The sequence below is a fragment of the Zalophus californianus genome, chromosome 10, assembly GCF_009762305.2.
Source record: "Zalophus californianus isolate mZalCal1 chromosome 10, mZalCal1.pri.v2, whole genome shotgun sequence".
Lineage (NCBI taxonomy): Eukaryota > Metazoa > Chordata > Mammalia > Carnivora > Otariidae > Zalophus > Zalophus californianus.
In genome coordinates, this window is record NC_045604.1 from 41730229 (window position 1) to 41751288 (window position 21060).

At 34.9% G+C, this 21060-nt stretch overlaps 1 protein-coding gene across 1 annotated transcript in view; it reads left to right on the forward strand.

The window, feature by feature from the left end:
• XPR1 (xenotropic and polytropic retrovirus receptor 1) overlaps positions 1 to 21060 on the forward strand; it is a 250678-nt gene that overhangs the window by 158767 nt on the left and 70851 nt on the right. The window contains exons 4-7 of the mRNA XM_027610878.2: positions 8964 to 9187; positions 12015 to 12164; positions 12432 to 12515; positions 17697 to 17778. Coding sequence (XP_027466679.1) covers positions 8964 to 9187; positions 12015 to 12164; positions 12432 to 12515; positions 17697 to 17778 — 540 coding nt within the window. The remainder of the gene's footprint in view (positions 1 to 8963; positions 9188 to 12014; positions 12165 to 12431; positions 12516 to 17696; positions 17779 to 21060) is intronic.

The window sequence follows — 21060 nt, forward strand, 5'->3', positions numbered from 1 at the left end:
CTTTCAGGATTTTCTCTTTGTAGCTGAGACTCGTAAGTTTTACTATTAGATGTCGGGGTATTGACCTATTTTTATTGATTTTTGAGGGGGGTTCTCTGTGCCTCCTGGATTTTGATGCCTGTTTTCTTCCCCACATTAGGGAAGTTCTCTGTTATAATTTGCTCCAATATACCTTCTGCCCCTCTCTCTCTTTCTTCTTCTGAGATCCCAATTATTCTAATGTTGTTTCGTCTTATGGTATCGCTTTTCTCTCAAATTCTGCTCTCGTGATCCAGTAGTTGTTTATCTCTCTTTTTCTCAGCTTCTTTATTTTCCATCATTTGGTTTTCTATATCGCTGATTCTCTCTTTTGCCTCATTTATCCTAGCAGTTAGTGCCCCCTTTTTTGATTGCACCTCATTTAATAGCCTTTTTGATTTCGACTTGGTTAGATTTTAGTTCTTTTATTTCTCCAGAAAGGGTTTCTCTAATAACTTCCATCCTTTTTTCAAGCCCAGCTAGTACCTTTAAAATCATGATTCGGAACTCTAGGTCCAACATCGTACTAATGTCCGTATTGAGTAGGTCCATGGCAGATGGTACTACCTCTTGTTCTTTTTGTTGAGGTGATTTTTTTCCATCTTGTCATTTTGTGCAGAGTAGAATAGATGAATGAGAGAACAAAATGCTAACAGGGTAACAATGTCCCCAGAAAATATACTCTAAACAAATCAGAAAAGACCTGAAACCAGGGGAAAAGAAAGGGAAGGAAAGAAAAAATAAAGAGAAAAAAAAAAAGATAAAGATAAAAACAAACAAAAACAGAACAAAACAAAAAAAAACAGAATATGATCAAATATGATCAGGCTGGTGGATAGATCAGTGCCACACACTAGATTCTGAGTGTATTTTGGTCTGTTAGAAGAAAGTTCTCAGCAGCATTTTTATGTGCCTACATAAAAACAAAATCTTAGAATATATCTGTTGCTTTTAATATTCCACAGTTAACACAGGCAAAGCCTTTTTTTTTTTTTTTTAAGATTTTATTTATTTGACAGACAGAGACACAGCGAGAGAGGGAACACAAGCAGGGGGAGTGGGAGAAGGAGAAGCAGGCTTCCCGCCAAGCAGGGAGCCCAATATGGGGCTCAGTCCCAGGACCCTGCAACCATGACCTGAGCTGAAGGCAGACGCTTAACGACTAAGCCACCAAGGCACCCCTGGGTTGGAATGTTTTAAATAGCTAAGGGCTTTTTCCTTCATTTCTAAACAATCTCAGTTTGTTTTTTTTACCTGTCCTAATCTTTTGGCTTTGGTTATTATGACTTCACAGCAGTGTTATGAGCTTTTCCTTTCTTTACCAAGAAAGAGGGAGGGAAGAAGGAAAGAAAAGAACTTGCAGTAGTGTTATTTATAAGTATGGGAATTATGGCAATAGAAGATTTATTTCTTGGCTGTAAATTATTTTCCAGGCTTCATATATATGTAAGACCAATTGGATAATAGTTACTCAGAACTATTCCTGTTACAGTTATTCCTGTAATCCTGTTACGTGTTTTTCTTTATTCTTACCGAATTTGAGGCATTGTATATTATGCCACTGAGTGTTTGTAATAAACATAAGCATCTTTTTCACTGAAATACTAAATATCATTTTAAAAGTGATTATATGTATCTAGTACCCACATAGCTAAATAATGACGTAATGGCTGGTTTAGCTCTTTGCTTGTGTGTGTGTAAAGACATGGATTAAATATTTATTAATTAGGGTGATCATAGGTCTGTAGTATTGTTTAAAATTCCCATTGTGTTATTTTTTCCTACATCATGATTCCCTTGAGTTTATTACAACAGAATCCATTACTTAAGAGCTATTAAAGAATGGGGGTTGGGGGGGTTTTTAGGAGAGAAGTAGGGGACATGAATTAAAGCAACCACACTGGCTTGCTTTCTTGTTAACCTATCTGATGAAAATTAAAATTACAATTATTTATGTACTATCCACGTGTCCACTATCCTTTCCTCCTATCTTTTATTATTTAAAGACCATGGAAGGAGAGGGAAGTTTTTTAAAGGAAGGCTCCTTTTTGGTGATAACATTACAAATTGCTGAAGTCTCCTAGGTCTTAAGACTGATAAGATTTTTTTTCTTTATAAGACTGATAAGATGGGGAATTTCCCTGGTCATGGATTAACACAGTTGCAGGATGGCGTCTTCATAAAAAAACTATCATCTAAATTAATGTTCTTTTAAACTGTAGGTTATGACCCGATACATGGGTCAGGAAATTAAAATACCTGGGGTTATCATGAGCATTTAAAAAAATATGAATATAAAAAATATGAATAGAATGTAGTAGAATAGAAACTATCAGATTATATCTAATTGTTTATTTACCAATTGTATCTATTTCTTTTAAGTTTATGTACAATATGATACTTGGTAGTTTAGAATTTTGCAAAGTAAAACTGACATGAAGAAGCATTGACTTGACTTGGAGGAAAAGAGAGGGATTGTGGAAAATCCTCCAGAAGAAGTAAAATTTAAATTGGATCTTTCAAAATGCGGGGCATTTCCACATGCTCTTGGAGGAGCATATTGGGGATAACAGTGGTAGAGGACTTAGAGTACAGTATTCTAAGGAAACACCATGCATCGTGACATCAAAATACATGTTATATTTGGGGGTGAGGAGGATTACAAAAAGTCTGTTGAAGCTGGAGTTGTAAGAGAGTAAGGATTCAGTTATTATTATTGAAAAAAATTTGAAGAGTATTATGTTTTATTCATACATGGATATTTTAGACTTCAGTACTTGAGGTGTAATGATTTCAGGTAATAAGAATTCCAGATAAAAGCAGAACAAAAATTTCATGTTAATAAAACGAAATCAACTATCCTGAGTCATCTAGATTTGGTCAACCTTCTTACAAACTTACTTAGTATTTCAGATAACACTGAGGTCCATAAATTGAATTAGCAAGCTCGTAACATTGCAAGATATGTATATAAAAAATAAATGTATTCTAAAACACTAACTTTATCAAGAATTATTCTTCAGTTCCATAACAGTGTAATAGCTTTGTTATTCTGAAGATAGCTTATAGTTCTGAAATAACTTTTCTAAAAGTAGAAAAATGTAAATGTGGTGAAAACTAAGAAAAATCTTCTTAACCATATTGCTCTTTTTTTTAATATTTCTGATGCCCGTTTGTTTGTTTGTTTGTTTGTTTATTTATTTATTTGACAGAGAGACAGCGAGAGCAGGAACACAAGCAGGGGAGAGGGTCAGAGGGAGAAGCAGGCTTCCTGCCGAGCAGGGAGCCCGATGCGAGACTCAATCCCAGGATCCTGGGATCATGACCCGAGCCAAAGGCAGAAGCCTAAGGACTGAGCCACCCAGGCGCCCCAACCATATTGCTCTTTGAGGGACATATAGGTGCTTTGAAAGTTTTTAAGTGGTTATTGGAAATTTTTATCAAATATTTTATTTTCTGAGAGCTTATGGCATTAAACATATTATGAAAGTAATAATCTTTTCTCATTCAGGGCCACTTGATTTATTGGCATGAGTAGAAATTGAAATTTATTGTCAAAATAGGCTGCTTTTGTCAGCATTTATAAAATTACCTAGAAATATTCATTTTTATTTTTTGTAAGTATGTTTGTAGATTATAATTCATAGGCCAAAGTACATTCTTATGTACACATTTACCTTTTACCAGGTCCTGGGCTGCCCCCATATGTTTGAGATTTTTGGATATCTGACTCTAGAAAATTGAGGTGTCATTGAAACACAGATGTGGACACTTGGTATCAAAAGCAGTGTTTCTCATCCTTTTTAAACCTGTTGATAAGTATTAAACCATTTTGCTAAGTATAAAAATCTCACACCATAACTATGATAATACTGAATTTTTTTTTCCCAGATTACATGCTTTTACTCCCCTATTCCCAACCAGGGATTTTCCTTCATATGCTCTTCTAGATAGCCTTGCCCTTAAGGAAGAAAATAGTTCAAAAACGTAGCTGAATACCCCTGGTATATATTTCTCCTCTATTTCTTTTTTTTTAAAAGATTTTACTTATTTATTTGAGAGAGAGAGAGCACCACGAGTGGGGGTGAGGGGGAGAGGCAGAGGGAGAAGCAGACTCCCAGCCGAGCAGGGAGCCCAATGCGGGGCTCGATCCCAGGACCCTGAGATCACGACCTGAGCCGAAGGCAGACGCTTAACGACTGAGCCACCTAGGCGCCCCTCTCCTCTATTTCTATATGGGAACTTGGATTACTAGGGAGAAGTTTTTCCTACATATTCATTAAGTCAGTCAGTCAACAAACAGGGGTTGAGCCTACTGTATGCATGCTCTTACAATTACAAAGATGATGATGATAGTCCTCACAAAAATGTATATATGAATGTTAATAGCATAATTTATATAGTAAAAAAATTGGAAACAACTCAAATGTCCCTCAACTGATTAATATTTAAACAAAATGTGATACATCTACCCAACAAAGTATAATTCAGCAATAAAAGGAACAAACTACTGATACAAAATGGATGAACCTCAGAATCATGCTAAGAAGCCAGACTGATGCAAAAGACAACATATTGTATGATTCCTTTATAAAAGTGTCCAGAAAAGGCAAATATATAGAAAGAGAAAGTGGATCAGTGGTTACCTGGAGCTGGGGGTGGGAGTGAGCTTTGATAGCCAATGGCCCTGACAGAAGTGTATGGGATGTTGGAAATGTTCTAAAATTGGATGGTGCTGATAATTGCACAGTTTACAAATTTGCTAAAAATCAGCAGAATATGCTTACCATGGGTGAATGCTGTGCTATGTAAAGTATACCTGAAAAGTCTATTTAAAAATTGCTCACCATTAAAACAATGAAGATTTTTTTTTTTTTGCCCTCAAAATCATTGGCTCAGAGAGCTCACAGTTAATCAGTGAAACAAACATATAACCAAAGAATTATGTTCAGTGTGCTTTGTATGCATGTTTGTGACCTCACGAGAGTCCTATAGGCGGAGTTTCAAGTTGTGGTTCAGAGTTTTTAGGCAAGAAACACTTTACATAGAAAATGATATTTGAGATTAGCCTTGTAAAATGAGTAAGGAGTTTGCCAGATGGGGAGGTATTTTTTTCTTGACTTATTGGTGGCACGCATGAAGTAATGGTTCTTTCTTTCTTTCCATTTTTGGGACTTCTTTCACTTTTAATATCCATGTAAATAATTACAAAATATATGTATTGACAACTGGCTAAGGAAGGTAAACAAATAGCAAATTCATATTAGTCTCTTAACAATAAAAGTTGATCATTCATATGATTTTCTAGCTTTTGGGTCTTACTAATTACCTAAGGTTTTTAATCAGCAAAGTAATTTATAGTTGACCTTGGATAAATTATCACATTCTTTCATTAAATATGTGTTTGTGTTTGTGTATATTATTTTTTCAAATGGCTTTTAAGTAGTTAGGACGTAAATACTTAAGTTGTTAATAAAACAGAAGTGTTAAATATATCTTTTGGTCTAGGAGCATCATGAAAAAATTACAAAATCACTAAGTACACCATGAACTAAGAAAGAACCAAAAAGTTCTATATTGTTTTTGATCAGAAGGATAATGAGATGAACAATTTTGTAATAGAAATGCTTGACTTCTATAAAAAGAACCTTGAAATTCATTTTGCCTTTTCAGTGTGAGATTTGGAAATAGGTGAATTGTTCTTTCTAATAATATGGAAGACTAGGAAGAAATTCTGAATACCTCTCACTACAAAACAGTAAAATGCTACATAAAATATGCAAAATTATTAGATACAAAATAAAATACATGCTTAATATGGCAAAAGACCTAAAAGAGAGTATCAAAACCATGCACAAAAAAGAAACTACCAAAATTGACTTTTTGAAATTACCAATTACATGGGTGCCTGGGTGGCTTAGTGGGTGGGTTAAGTGTCTGCTCATGTCATGGTCTCAGGGTCCTGGTAACAGCTGGCTCCATGCTCCCTACTCAGCAGAGGGAGTCTGCTCTCCCTCTAGCCCCTCCTCCCACTTGTGCTTGCTCTCTCTCTCTCAAATATATAAAATCTTAAAAATAAAATAACCAATTAATGAACTTTTAAAATGAAAATATAATCACTGAAATTAATATCTTAACTAGTTAAACCTGCAAATTAGGTAGAGATTAAGAGAAAGTTTATACACTTGAACATAGAGCTGAAGTAGTTACCCAGAATGCAACATAGAGATAGAGAGGAAAATATAAGCTATGTAAAAGAGCAACAAGGTTAAGAGGCCATAGTTGATATCTGTGATTTGCTTTTTCCACTACCCGTTCTATATTTCCTTTGCCCTCAGCCAGAAGCCCAACTGGCTGGGGTTCTTTACTGGATGGGATAACCCAAACTTTAATTCCTGAAGGGTCTGAATCCTCAATAATTCTTTTCTTTGATTTCTGTAGTTTTGCATTAACTTTTATTACTTGTCATGGAAAAAATAGGATATGTTCCAGAGCGTCTCCTGGGTTGTGGACACAATCCTCCTTGCTCCTGTCGTGCATTAACAACTCACTTTCCCCTTGGTAATCAAGATCAATCACTAACCAGTAAACAGCTTCTTTGCCTACTAATTCAGTGGTATGTTGAGTGCAAAATGGCCAGGTGGTAGTCTTGTCTTCCAATTCATTAGAACCATTGTTGTATCCCTCTGAAAGAAGCATTTTCCTTTGAAAACTCACCAATAGGCGGAGTTCAAGTTGCAGATTGGGAAGCAAAAATTAAGTGAGTGTTCTTTGGTATGGTAGTGAGAGGAGCCACTCCCACTTTGATCCCTTGATTCCTAGACTCTGTATTTTGGCTGTATTTGTGAAAGCACCAATAAATATAATGGCCCTAATACTGCATCTTGTAAGACTGAACCCAATTTTTACAGAGTTTTGTCTCCCAGCTCACTTTGTTAAGTCTCTCTTTAGGCCAGCAGTTTCTGGGTATGTGGTGAGACCATTTTATTCCATGGAGGTTATTGCTTTACAACCTTTGCTATGAAATGAGTTTCCTGATCAGAAACAAAGCTATATAGAATACCATGAAAATGGGTAAGGCATTCCAGTTGATAGTGGTGCTAGCCAGGAGCATTATGAGCAGGGAATGTACAACCATATCAAGAATACATTTATTCCAGGGAGGACAGATCTCTGCCCCCCTGGATGATAGAAGGTATCCAATGCATTTAACCTCCCACTAGTTGACTGACCAGTATTGATGGGGAATGGTGCCATTTCTGGGGCTCAGAGACCATGCAGGTGTTTGTTGCCAGATGAGAAGCTGCATTATTAGTTGTATAGCTGCATACCAGGTGCTGTAGGCTCTGTTGATTTGCTCCAGTGATGATACCACATCTAGTATAACAGCTGCCATCAGAGTGACCACTTGGTTAAATTTACTATAATCCACAGTCATTTTTCAAGATCCATCCAACTTCTGCACAGACTAAACAGATAAATGGAAATGTGATAGATATCAATATCCCTGCATCTTTCAAGTCTCTGGTGGTGGCACTAACCTCTGGACTTCCCCTAGGGATGTGCTTTTGCTTCTTGATTATTATCTTGATAGGAAGAAGTTCTCGAAAGTTCATTAGTCGTTCCTACAATAATGGCTCTTACCCCTGGGTCACAGTCAATGTGGAGATTTCTACAAATGGCCTGGTGTTTCTACTCCAATTATACATTCTGGAACAGAGAAAGCAATCATAACGTGTCTATGGACCAGTTGGGTCCACTGTGAATTAAACCTGGGTTAATATTTCATCTGTCAGCTGAACACTATAGATCTCCATTTGGCTGCTGGACCAAGTGGCATTTGGAGTCTCCAGAAATTTGCATCAGTTCAGAATTACACGGCATAATTCTAAGGTAGACACTAACATCCCTTCTTCCATAGTGTATGCTCTACCTTCTTCCAGTTATTCAGTCAAACATCTACCTAGGTGTTGCTATGAAGGGATTTTGCAGCTGTAATTAAGGTCCCAAATCAGTTGATTTTAAGAATGGGAGATTATCCCAGGTGAGCCTGACCTACTCACATGAGCCCTTAAAAGAGACTGAGCTATTCCTGAGGAGAGAAATTCAAATCATGAATATTGACAAGGTTGTACAGCCATCACCATTATATAATTCCAGAACATTTTCATCACCCCCCAAAAGACCGCATACCCATTAGCAGTCACTCCCCATTCTTCCTGCCCCGTAGACCCTGGCAACCATAATCTTTCTGTCTCTGGATTTGCCTGTTCTGGACATTGCATATAAATTGAATAATAAAACAATATGTGGCATTGTCTTCTTTCACTTATCATGATTTCTTTAAGATTCATTCATGTTATAGTATGTATCAGTACTTCATTCTTTTTTATGACCAAATAATATTCCATTATATATATATATATATATATGTAATATACATGCCGTATTTTGCTTATCCTTTCATCAGTTAATGGACATTTAACTTGTATTCCACTATTGTGAATACAAATTCATGTATATGTACAAGTTTTTGTGTGAACATATATACCTAGGAGTGAAATTGCTGGATCTTAATGTACCTAACTTTAAGTTAAACTTTGTTTAACTTTTTGAGAATTGACAAACTGTTTTCCAAATCATAATGTGGCTTTACCATTTTGCTTTCTCACTTTTAGTGGCTTTTTAGATTCTATATGTTCATCTGTAAAAACAAAAGGTACACTTGAGGTTTTGCAGGGAGGGAAATGTGGGATAGAAAGATAGAATGAAATGTTATACCAAAACATTTTTTTTCCTATCCAGTTCTAAATATTACATGTAACATTTTTCTCCTAGAAATTTTAGGGAAACAGACCAGAATAAAAAGTAAATCAAAAGTCAGTGAGAACTTTACCAGCTTTTTTATCTTGATGATTTGAAATTCTGTTTTTTTGTTTTTATAGAAAAGCTTGCAGAGGCTCAGCGCAGGTTTGCTACACTTCAGAATGAGCTTCAGTCATCACTGGATGCACAGAAAGAGAGCATTGGCGTTACTACACTGCGACAGCGCAGGAAGCCAGTCTTCCACTTATCCCATGAGGAACGTGTCCAACATAGGAATATTAAAGACCTTAAACTGGCCTTCAGCGAGTTCTACCTCAGTCTTATCCTGCTGCAGAACTATCAGGTACTTAGAGTCTTATCCTGGAGAATGGAACCTTCAAATAATTGAGGAGTTTGGAATTAACCTTGAACTATACTAATGGGCCAATCCAAAAAGGGAAATCTTTAGCATGTCATTATTTTTTAGGTTCTTAATGTGATTTCACATATTCTTATTGGCTAAAAACCATGTATCAAAGGTGGCAAAATAGTGTTAAAAAGACTTCTATTTTTGAAGTTCAGTTTTCTAAGGCCTTTTCTACAGTGTGCACAAGTAACCCTTGATTCATGGTTTACTTCCCATTTTTAGAGGCATCTCTGGTAGTAGTAAGTAGAAATAAGAAATTATATATGTTTCTCCAGCCACTGCTGGCTCTGTAAGAGCTTTACATTCCTCCAAGCCTATAACAAAATTTCCACAAAGGCAATTAGACAGTTAACTTTTCTGAAACTAACACTAGTAATATAAAAGTTACTAACTCTACAACTTGCCCCTGAGAATCCTTCCAATTGTATTATCCACAGATTGTAATATAACTCTATTAAAAAAAATCTTTATGGAATTACTGGATCACTCTGTTGTATACCTGAGACTAATACAACACTGTATGTTAACTACATTAGAATGAAAATAAATTTTTTTTAAAAAGTGGAAAAATATCTTGTGAAAGAAATTAGATCACAGCAAACACATACAGAGACTGAATGAATAGGCTATTGTGATATATCACTCAACATTTTTAAAACCCAATCTGAAAAGCTGAATTACTATGTACACTGAATTATGGAAATAGAAGGCATTTATTAATTTCTAATTCTTTACAGGTTAGTTTACATATTTAAATCTATAATGAATTTATTGAAAAATATATTTGTTCAGTAATAAACATTTAAATAGGCAAAAGCATCAAATCTTTAAAGAGACCTTACATACTGTTCTTTTTCCATTTTATTATTGTGATTAGTACTTCTAATCAGTGGTTATATAAAACATTATATAAAAACTAAAGGTTATATAACGAAAGTATTCTAGGGGTAAATATTGGGAGTTTTAAAATAAAAAGTCAGGGCGCCTGGGTGGTGGCTCAGTCCTTAAACAGCTGCCTTCGGCTCAGGTCATGATCCCAAAGTCAAGGGATTGAGCCCCGCGTCAGGCTCCCTGCTCAGCGAGAAGCCTGCTTCTCCCTCTCCCACTCCCCCTGCTTGTGTTCCCTCTCTTGCTGTGTCTCTCTCTGTCAAATAAATAAATAAAATCTTAAAAAAATAAAAACAAGTCATTATAATCTCATATCTCTAGTAATCTACGTTGTTAATGCATGTACTTATTTCCCTTTTTTTCCCTTTTATAATTCTACCTTCTTTGGTAATTTAATATTTTATCATTCAAAGAAGAAACCAGTTGGAAAATAATTTTAGAAGAATAGTAAAGTATATGATGGGAAATTCCTTTCCTTTGAAATTTATCTGTAGCTTTATAATTTATATTTAAAAAGAAACAAATGTAATTCTTTCTTATAATGCTATGAAATATTAACTTTTCATGTTTCATTGATTATGCTTGTGTGTTGCAGAGAAACACCCGTGTTAAATTTTATTTTACTAGCTTTCCCAGAAGCTTTTGTTTGGCGTCAGTATAAAATGCTCCTTGGGAAAACAAAAATAATTGTTAATTATAAAAGTTCTGTTCTATTCTCTATTCTTTAAGGCTGGCTATTCTGTAAGAATATATATTGAGAGTGAGGAGAAAGGAAAATTAATTGAAAGCAGTATCTAAATCACAGTGTATGCACCCCTAGGAGAGTTTAAGATGATTTGCTAAAGTATGAGTCAAAAATTATAAACTAGCAAGCAAGCAAAGTCTAATTTGGAGTAAGTGCTCAATTTTTTTACTGATAAGGATATGTGCTCAGCAAATTTGGAAGATCTCTGGTTTAAAGAACCATGCAAATCTACAGTTTCCTGCTTTTTTGCATATACCGAAGAACAACAATTGGAGAATGTAGAAAAGTGTAATATTTTGATATTGTAGAAATGGAGGAGGAGTGCAAGCTCCTGTCCATTATCAGCAAAACCCTGTATGTATGATCAATGTTACTCTTTTTGCACTCCCATCCCCAAACTGAGAATGGATGGAAGCAAAATGAAGTTAAAAGAAATAGACGATCTTCCATTTTCATACATGCTTGCGTAGTAGGGGGAAAATACATAGCAATAACAGTCCTTCAAAAAACAAAAAAGTAATAAATGTATTCAGTGTATTATAAATCCAAAATATTTTCTGATAGTATTCTTTTGATCATGAAGCAAAATAATATAAATTAGTCTTTTTGAGAATAATTGTACATAAGAAAATGGAAATAAAAATGTTTTGAGTCTAAGACTTCCATTAATTTACTTGAAATAGAAATCATAGGGTTCATAGTTTAGGGTTTCTTTTATTATTGATGGCACACTACCTTGAAATAAATAGATGGAATAAAAAGAGTCTTTTTTTTTTTTAAGATTTATTTATGAGAGAGAGAGTAAACGTGGTAGGGAAGGACAAAAGGAGAGGGAGAGAGAATCTGAAGCAGATGCCTCACTGAGCATGGAGCCTGATGGTGGGGCTCAGTCTCACTACCCTGAGATCACGACCTGAGCTGAAACTGAGACTCAGTTGCTTAACCAGCTGTATCACCCAGGCACCTCAAGAAAGAAGAGTCTTATCCTTTTAGAAGTAAATGCTTGTATGAAAGCATTGCCATTTCCCTCAGTACTCAGTCATCAGTCAGCTCATCAATGCATAGTGCTTATTATTTTTCTTCTTTTATGGTGGTGGAAATTACAGTAGTTTTTCTCATTTCTTTCTGTAGAATCTGAATTTTACAGGGTTTCGAAAAATCCTCAAAAAGCATGACAAAATCCTGGAAACTTCTCGTGGAGCAGATTGGCGCGTGGCTCATGTTGAAGTGGCCCCATTTTATACATGCAAGAAAATCAACCAGCTCATCTCTGAAACTGAGGTATAGTAATCTCACTTATGTACCACATATTTTCAATTGCATTAATGTCTTGTTTTTAATGAAATAATTCTTCATTCCTCTTTTCTTTTTGTAATTAGTTGCTAGCTTTGAATACAATATTCTTTACTCATGATTTTTGTCTTTTGCTTTGTCAGTGTACATTCACCAAGAGGTTATCAGAGTACCATGTATATAAGTGGTTCAGAATTATTTATGTATTACTCAAGATTAGAATAACCTGTGTCAAAATTTAATGTGTCTTTCTAGGCTGTAGTGACTAATGAACTTGAAGATGGTGACCGACAAAAAGCTATGAAGCGTTTACGTGTCCCCCCTTTGGGAGCTGCTCAGGTTAGTATTTGCTTCCAGTTGTTTGGTTGGTTGGTTTTGACTATTGAATAATCAACACAATCTGTTTAGTTGATAAGACATACTAGTTTCATTACTTTAAAAAATATGTCAGGGGCATCTGGGTGGTTTAGTTAGTTAAGCATCCAGCTCAGGATTTCGGCTTAGGTCCTAATCTCAGGGTCATGAGATTGAGCCTCGTATCAGGCTCTGCACTGGGTGTGGAGCCTGCTTAAGATTCTCTCTCTCCCTCTCCCTCTGCCCGCCAACCCTGCTCTCTCTCCTTAAAAAAAAAAAAAAAAAAGGTCAGCCAAATTTTAAAAGTAGCTATTACTACTGTTATTTTGTTTTTAAAAAATCCAGCGCCTCAGGGCGCCTGGGTGGCTCAGTCGTTAAGCGTCTGCCTTCACCTCAGGTCATGATCCCAGGGTCCTGGGATCAATACCCGCATAGGGCTCCCTGCTCGGCAGGAATCCTGCTTCTCCCTCTCCCACTCTTCCTGCTTCTGTTCCCTCTCTCGCTGTTTCTCTATCTGTGTCAAATAAATAAAATCTAAAAAAGTAAAAAATCCAGCACCAGATCTCACTTCATGATGAATTGTAATGTCTTCCCACCTTTCTCTTCTTATGCTGTATTCCTTCTCTTATTTATTCTTATCGACATGCTAACTTCTTGGTCTCCCCAAATTATTAAGGTGAAATATTTATTTCATGTTACAGTCACCAGTGATTATGATTAGGTATTTAATGATACAGGGTGGGAAGATTCAGGTGTGCTGGGCTACCACAGAACTTTATCCAAAATGCCATAGTTACATCAAAAAAATTTATTAAATGACATCTACACAGTAATTATACCAAAAATATTTAGGTGACATATTCTGTTTCATAAAATGTCTCAACTTAAAAGGATTCATTTTTTTTTTTTAACTTAAAAGGATTTAAATGATAGAATATAAGTTCTCTGACCACAGCGGAATGGAAATCAATAACAAAAAGAGCTTCCTCATCCTAATAAAAGGCATTTATGAAAAAACCTATAACTAATATCATACTTAATGGTGAAACTCTGAATACCTTCTCCCTAACTAGGATTCATTCTAGGCACTTTTATTCAACATTGTACTAGAGATTCTAGCCAGTGCAGTAGGATAGGAAAAAGAAATAAAAGGCATTTAGATTAGAAACAAAGAACTAAAACTGGTGGAGTATTTTTGCTGATGACATGGTAACCTATGTAGAAAAATCCAGTGAATCATTAGAATAACTACTAGAACTAATAAGTAAGTTTAGCATGGTTACAGAATATAGGACCATAAATAAAATAAATTGTATCTCTATGTACCATTCAGAACAATTTGAAATAAAAAAAATTTGGGTGCCTGAGTGGTTCAGTCGACTGAGCATCTGCCTTTGGCTCAGGTCATGATCCTAGGGTCCCGGGATTGAGTCCCACATGGGGCTCCATGCTCAGCGGGGAGTTTGCTTCTCACTCTGCCCTTCACCTTGCTTGTGCTCTCTCTTGCTCACTCTCTCTCAAATAAATAAATAAAATCTTAAAAAAATTTTTTTTTAATTTACTTTTTTTTTTTTTAAGATTATATTTATTTACTTGACAGAGAGAGAGTGCAAAAGCAGGGGGAGCAGCAGAGGAAGGGAGAGAAGCAGGCTCCCTGCTGACCAGAGATCCCAATGCGGAACTTGATCCCAGGACCCTGGGATCATGACCTGAGTCGAAGGCAGACGCTTAACCAACTGAGCCACCCAGGCACCCTGAAATAAAAACTTTTAAATGCTATTTATAATTAAAATATGTAGGGATAAATCTGACAAAAGATGTGTGAGACTTTTACGTTGAAAATTATAAAGCATTGCTAAGAGAAATTAAAAGAAACAAATGCATGAGAGATATATCATGTTCGTGGGTTAGAAAACCCAATATTTCTAAATTATCGTTTCTTCCTAAATTGATCCATAGATAAAACACAATCCAGCTCAAAATCTCAACAGGCCTTTATATTTATTATATATGTATATAACTGGTTAGCAAATTAAAACATTTATATGGAGTTAAAAATGAACAAGAATAACCAACAAAATTTGGGAACAACTTAGTTGAAAGATTGACACTACCTTGTATCAAATTATTAAAACTGCAGTAATCAAGACAGTGTGGTATTAATGTCAAGATAAGTAAATAGATGAATGAAACAGAATAAAAAGTCCAAAAATAGACCAATAAATAATTGGTCAACTAATTTTTTTTATGTTATGTTAATCACCATACATTTCATCATTAGTTTTTGACGTAGTATTCCATGATTCATTATTTGTGTATAACACCCAGTGCTCCATGCAGAATGTGCCCTCTTTAATACCCTTCACGAGGCTAACCCATCCTCCCACCCTCCTCCCCTTGGTCAACTAATTTTCAATAAAGATGTAAAGACAGTTCAGTGGGAAAAGGATAGTTTTTTCAACAAATGGTGATGGAGCGATTCGCTTCCACATGCAAAAAAAAAAAAAAAGAACTTCCACACATCTTTCACACTATATATAAAAATTAATTTTAGGTATATATAAATTTAAATGAAAACCTAAAAGTACACATTTTTGAAGAAAATATAGGAAAAAGTCTTGATGACTTGTTTATGCAACGATTTCTAAGAAATAAAACCAGAAGCTCCTCATCAAAATTTAAAACTTCTGCTCTGTAGAAGACAATATTAAGAGAATGAAAAGCAACAGACTAGGAAGAAAATATAATAGATAAAAAACTTGTATCCAAAATATATAAAGAACTCTAGTATTCAAAAATAAGAAAACAAACAACCCAACTTAAAAGTGGGCAAGAGATCTGAACAATCAGATGTATGCATAGCAAGTAAACATGTGAGTAGATGTTCAATATTATTAGTCATAGGGAAATGCAAATTAAAACCATAGTGAGGTAACATATACCTATTAGAATAACTAAAAACATGGACACTAAATGTTTGAGGAACAAAGCTCAGATATCTCGGATGCTGCTAGTGGAAAGTAAAATGATACAGCCATATTGGAAAACAATTTGGCAGTTTCTTAAAAAATTAAACCTTTACCTACCATATGATCTGGCCTATACTCTTAGGTATTAACCCAAGACAAATGGAATCATATTTTCATATAAAGATGTGTACACAAGGGGCACCTGGCTGGCTCAGTTGGTAGAACATTCAGTTCTTGATCTCAGGGTCATGAATTTGAGCCTCATGTTGGGCATAGAGCCTTCTTTAAAATAAATAAATTAATAAATAAAATCCTTTAAGAAAATGGTTCATGAAATGTTCTGAAGCAGCTTTAGTCATAATAGCCTAAACCTGGAAACAAATCATATCTCTCAATAGGTGAATGGATAAACAGTAATGGTATATCCATATAATGGCATACTACTCAGCAATAAAAAGGAATAAACATTGATATATGGAACAATATGGGTGCATCTTAAAATAATTATACTGAGGGAAAGAAACCAGACCAAAAAAGAGTATATACTATATGATGCTGTTTACCTAAAACTCTGGAAAATGCAAACTACTGTATAATGACAGCAGATCCATGGTTTTCTCTGGGGTGGTATAGGGTGTGGTGTGCAGAAAAGTGTTATAGAAGGGCATGAGAAATCTCTTGGGAAGGGCAATAGATATGTTCATTGTCTTGATTATGGTAATAATTTCCTAAGTGTTTACATATAGCAAAACATCAAATTGTATACTTTAAATATGTGCAGTTTAGTATATGTGAGTTATATTTTAGTAAAGCTATTAAAAATAAAATCTTGAAAAACTAAGGTATTTATAAATGCAAAAAGAAGTGGTAAAGCTAAGAAAACACGGAAATGGTTATCCTTGGTGAGGAGGGAAGGTTTATGGATCTGGAAGGGATAGGGACTTGAAAGGTAATAGAAATGTTGTTTCTCATGATGGGTGAACACTTTATTATTCAGTTCCTAACAGTCCAAATACATTATATATATTCTTTTATATATGATAAATTACACAATTTTTTAAACTAGAAAAAATTTTTTTGAAAATATAGATGACTGTCTTCCCTCTGGATGCTTTCAATCTTTAACAATTCAGCTACCTGTTACTGATTAATATATAAGTCAGAGAGAGTCTCAATGCTTTTTTTCATTTAAAGGTTTTCAGCAGAGGGAGTTTCAATGCTTTTTTTCATTTAAAGGTTTTTAGAAAACATTTAAACTATCTTAAATGTAACATTTAAGATATTATACCTTTAACAACAACAGAAGTTCTTTATAATTTCATAGCAAATATTTAATTCCACAATATTTTCTCTCTCCTGTTTCTCATACGTTTATGTTTAAAATATCAGGGTACTTCCTTTTATATTAGAAAACAGTTGATTTCCTTTTATCATTTTCTAAATACAAAACTACCATAAAATAGAGAAAAATATTTTTTGAACCTACACACTCTGGAGATTCTAATATTCCAGTCTCTGGAGAATTTCTTTATATCTTAAAAATTCACTTTAGGGACGCCTGGGTGGCTCACTCAGTTAAGCATCTGCCTTTGGCTCAGGTCATGATCCCAGAGTCCTGGGATCAAGCCCCGTATCGGGCTCCCTGCTCAGCGGGAAACCTGCTCTCCCTCTCCCTCTGCCTGCTGCTCCCCCTGCTTGTGCTCGCTCTCTCTCAAATAAATAAATAAAATCTTTTAAAAAAATTCACTTTTTAGTTACCCCAGTGTTAATAGTGGAAGTGATATAGAAAACAAGTGTTCTTAATTTTGCCATTGTCTCCATGGTTCATAGTACCAAATATGTGAATTCTGAGTAATCGTGACCTACAAAATTTAAAGATACATACTTTGTAAAAATGAAATTGCACTTATATTTCTCCCATAAGAAAAACTCAGTGTATATATAATTCAGTGTTCAAGATTAAATTCTTGTTTATTTAGTAATCAGATTTTTGTAAAGGAATTTGAATAACTGGCAAATCCATTTTATGTTACAGGAGAATGATGTTTCTCTGGTTCTGATATATAAAAAATTCAGTTCATAAAATATTTTTGTTTTCATGGTAGAGCTTTGGGTCTCATACTACTAATTTATTACAGCATATACTAAATGTGCAGTGTTTTGCCCTATGCCCAGCATGCTGTTTTTCTGTCTACAGCCTGCACCAGCATGGACTACTTTTAGAGTTGGCCTATTTTGTGGAATATTCATTGTACTGAATATTACCCTTGTGCTTGCCGGTAAGTTGTTTAAATTTTGAATTAAATTATCCTTAGTAATATGCCTTTGTTCTATTCTGTCCCTCTACCAAAACTAGTACCAAACTAACAGAGCTGCTACTGAAAGAGAAATTTGTCAGGGCTAAGTTTTTTGTTGTTAGAAATGATTCAGAGGGATGGGGTGGTGTTTGGTCATTTGTTTGGTTTGGTTTTCCTTTTGGGTATAGTTATCCTAATATTGGTATAATTTATGATCATATTTTAATCTAATTCTGTTTCTTTAAATGAATGCAGCCTATTTATATAGACTACATGGGAATATTGCAATAAAAAACCCAGCCCTAGATTGTTAAGCTAGCTGTTAGGGAAGGAACACTGACTTGTCTTCAAAAAGCCTGTGTTTCAGTCTCAGCTCCACTGTTTGTTAGTTGTTTTGGCTTTAAGGATATCATTTAACTTCTCTGAAATAATTTCCTTATTTATTAGGTGACTTATTACCTTAAATTTACAGGGTCATTTTAGAATTCAATCATTCAACAGGTAAATTTTATATATTTCATGATATGCTTGATACTTATGAGTATTAAGATAGATAAGAGAATCCCTTTCCTTATGAAGTTTATTATGTAAGGGAGATTAAAACATATATTAAAACAGTAATAATACAAGACAGAAAATGTTAAATGTTCTAAGCAGGTCAAAGGAACAAAGTGATTACATTAAATGAAAGCATCGGGGAAGACTGATGGGATGAAAGGCATTTTAAGAGGAGACAGATAAGCAGAGATTTTGTTGGTATGGGAAGAGGATGGGGCATAGGAAGGGGGATTGGGTTATGAAGGAGAGAAATGATAAATTCACCTAGTGTGAAGGAGAGGATTAGATGATAAGAGTGGAAGATACTTGAGACCACTTCATGGAGATCAACTAAGAAGTATAAGTAAAACTGGGGTGCCTGGGTGGCTAAGTCGGTTAAGGATCTGACTCTTGATTTTGCCTCAGGTCATGATCTCAGGGTCTTGGGATTGAGCCCCACATCACATGTCAGGCTCCGTGGTCAGCAGGGAGTCTGCTGGAAATTCTTTCTCCATCTCTCTCTCCCGCTGCCCCTCCCCCCAGTCACATGCGCACATGTGCACACACTCTCTCAAATATTTTTTAAAAAAAGTATAAAACATGTTTATAGTTGTAAAGTACTACATCAGTATAAATTATATGGTGTATGTGATGGGAGTTGTTCTTTCTAAGAAAAACCTCAGTCATTTTTGTGTGAATTTTTTTCTTTTATTTTCAAGATGAGTCTGTTTGTAATTATCATTATCATCATCAAATAATAAGAAAAAATAAACTTCATTCTTTTTATGTGAGTGCATTGAAAAGAAGTTTTTTAAATTCAGGGACAAATTAGGGTTTTGTTTTCTTTTGTAAATACAGACTTTTGTGAGACAGTCTAATTTTTTTTTTAATGTATGTGGTTTATGCATTTAGTGTGGTGCATTATGATCTCTCACCTCAGAACTCTTCTTTGTTTGATCTTTGTGTGGGGGGGTAGGGGGAGGGAGGGTAAATGTAAAGCCAGCTGTCTATCCTTATTTATCTCCCAGCGGGTACTAAAAGGTAACTGTGTTGAAAGATGAGAAACACAGCAGTAATAATGCATGTATAAGCACGATTCTTTTTTCATTCACATCAAAAAATAATGTGCGTTATTGGTGTAGTTTCTCAAGGGGATATGACCTGATATTTAATAATTTGTCTGAAATTCACATATTTCAGATATTTAGTTTGATGAAGATGAAAAGTTACCCAATTAGATTTTTTAAAACTTGTTCTCTTATAGATTTCTAAGAACCTTTACTTAATTTGGTACAATAACAATATACCATATTTCATTTTTTGGTTTGATAAAGATATGAGTTTGGCTATTTAAAGTACATATAAGTGTGTGAAATAGCAGGCACTCATAACCTAATAGGAAGAGTAGTAATTGTTTCAATCTCTTTGGAGGGTAATTTGGCAGTATATGTAAATTTTTAAATGCACTCACTGTGGTTAAGCAATTTTATTTCTAGAAATTTATCTTACAGACATACTTGTATATGGGTGCAAGGACATGTATGAGATGAGTGTATTCACTGCCATTTTGTTTATAGTAACAAAATCCTAGAAACCACTCAGATGTCCATCAGTTGTTTAAAAAACTAGATAATGTTACCTCTGTACAATGAAATGCTGTGAAGATATTAAAGTGAATGAGTGACAAATGGGTATAGCACTTTGGAGAACTGTTTGACAGTATCTACCAAAACTGAATATATACTATACTGGGTTGTTTGTACGCCTCAGTTAATATGTATTGTGCTGCTGTGAACATGCATACTCATGGATTTCTTTGGGTACCTGGTTTCACTTCTTTTGGATATATACCTAAGAGTGGAGTCATTCAGTTATGTGGTAATTCTATGTTTAAGCTTCTGAGGCACCACCAAATTGTTTTCCATAGAGGCTGCACCATTTTTCATTTTCACCAGGAATTTATGAGGGTTCCATTTTCTTTACACCCTTACCAACTTCATGGTTTTCCTTTTTATTTATTTTTTTAGTTATAGCCATTCTAGTGGGTTTGAAGTGGTATCTTGTTAATGTTTTGATTTGCATTTCCCTAATGACTAATGGTATTGAGCATTTTTTCATATGGGCTTATTAGCTATTTGTATATTTTCTTTGGAAAAATGCCTGTCCAAGTCCTTTGCTCATTTTTTAATTGACTTGCCTTCTTATTGTTGAGTTATAAGAATTCTTTATATATTCTGGGTACTAGACCCTTACCAAGATACATGATTTGTTAATATTTTCTCCAATTGTATAAATTGTTTTTCGTTTTCTAAATTGTATCCTTTGATGCACAAAAGTTTTTAATTTTGATAAAGCCTGATTGATCAGTATTTTTCTTTCTTTGAACTAATTTTTGTACATGATGAGAGAGGGGTTCAACTTCATTCTTTTGCATGTGGATATGTAGATGTCCCAGCACCATTTGTTGAAGAAAATATTCTTTTCCATTGAATGGTCTTGGCACTCTTGTTGAAAACCAATCGGCCACAGATATATACATTTCTTTTTTTAAGATTTTATTTATTTATTTAATGGAGAGAGACACAGCGAGAGAGGGAACATAAGCACGGGGAGTGGGAGAGTGAGAAGCAGGCTTCTCGCAGAGCAGGGAGCCTGATGTGCGGCTCAGTCCCAGGACCCTGGGATCATGACCTGAGCTGAAGGCAGACACTTAACGACTGAGCCACC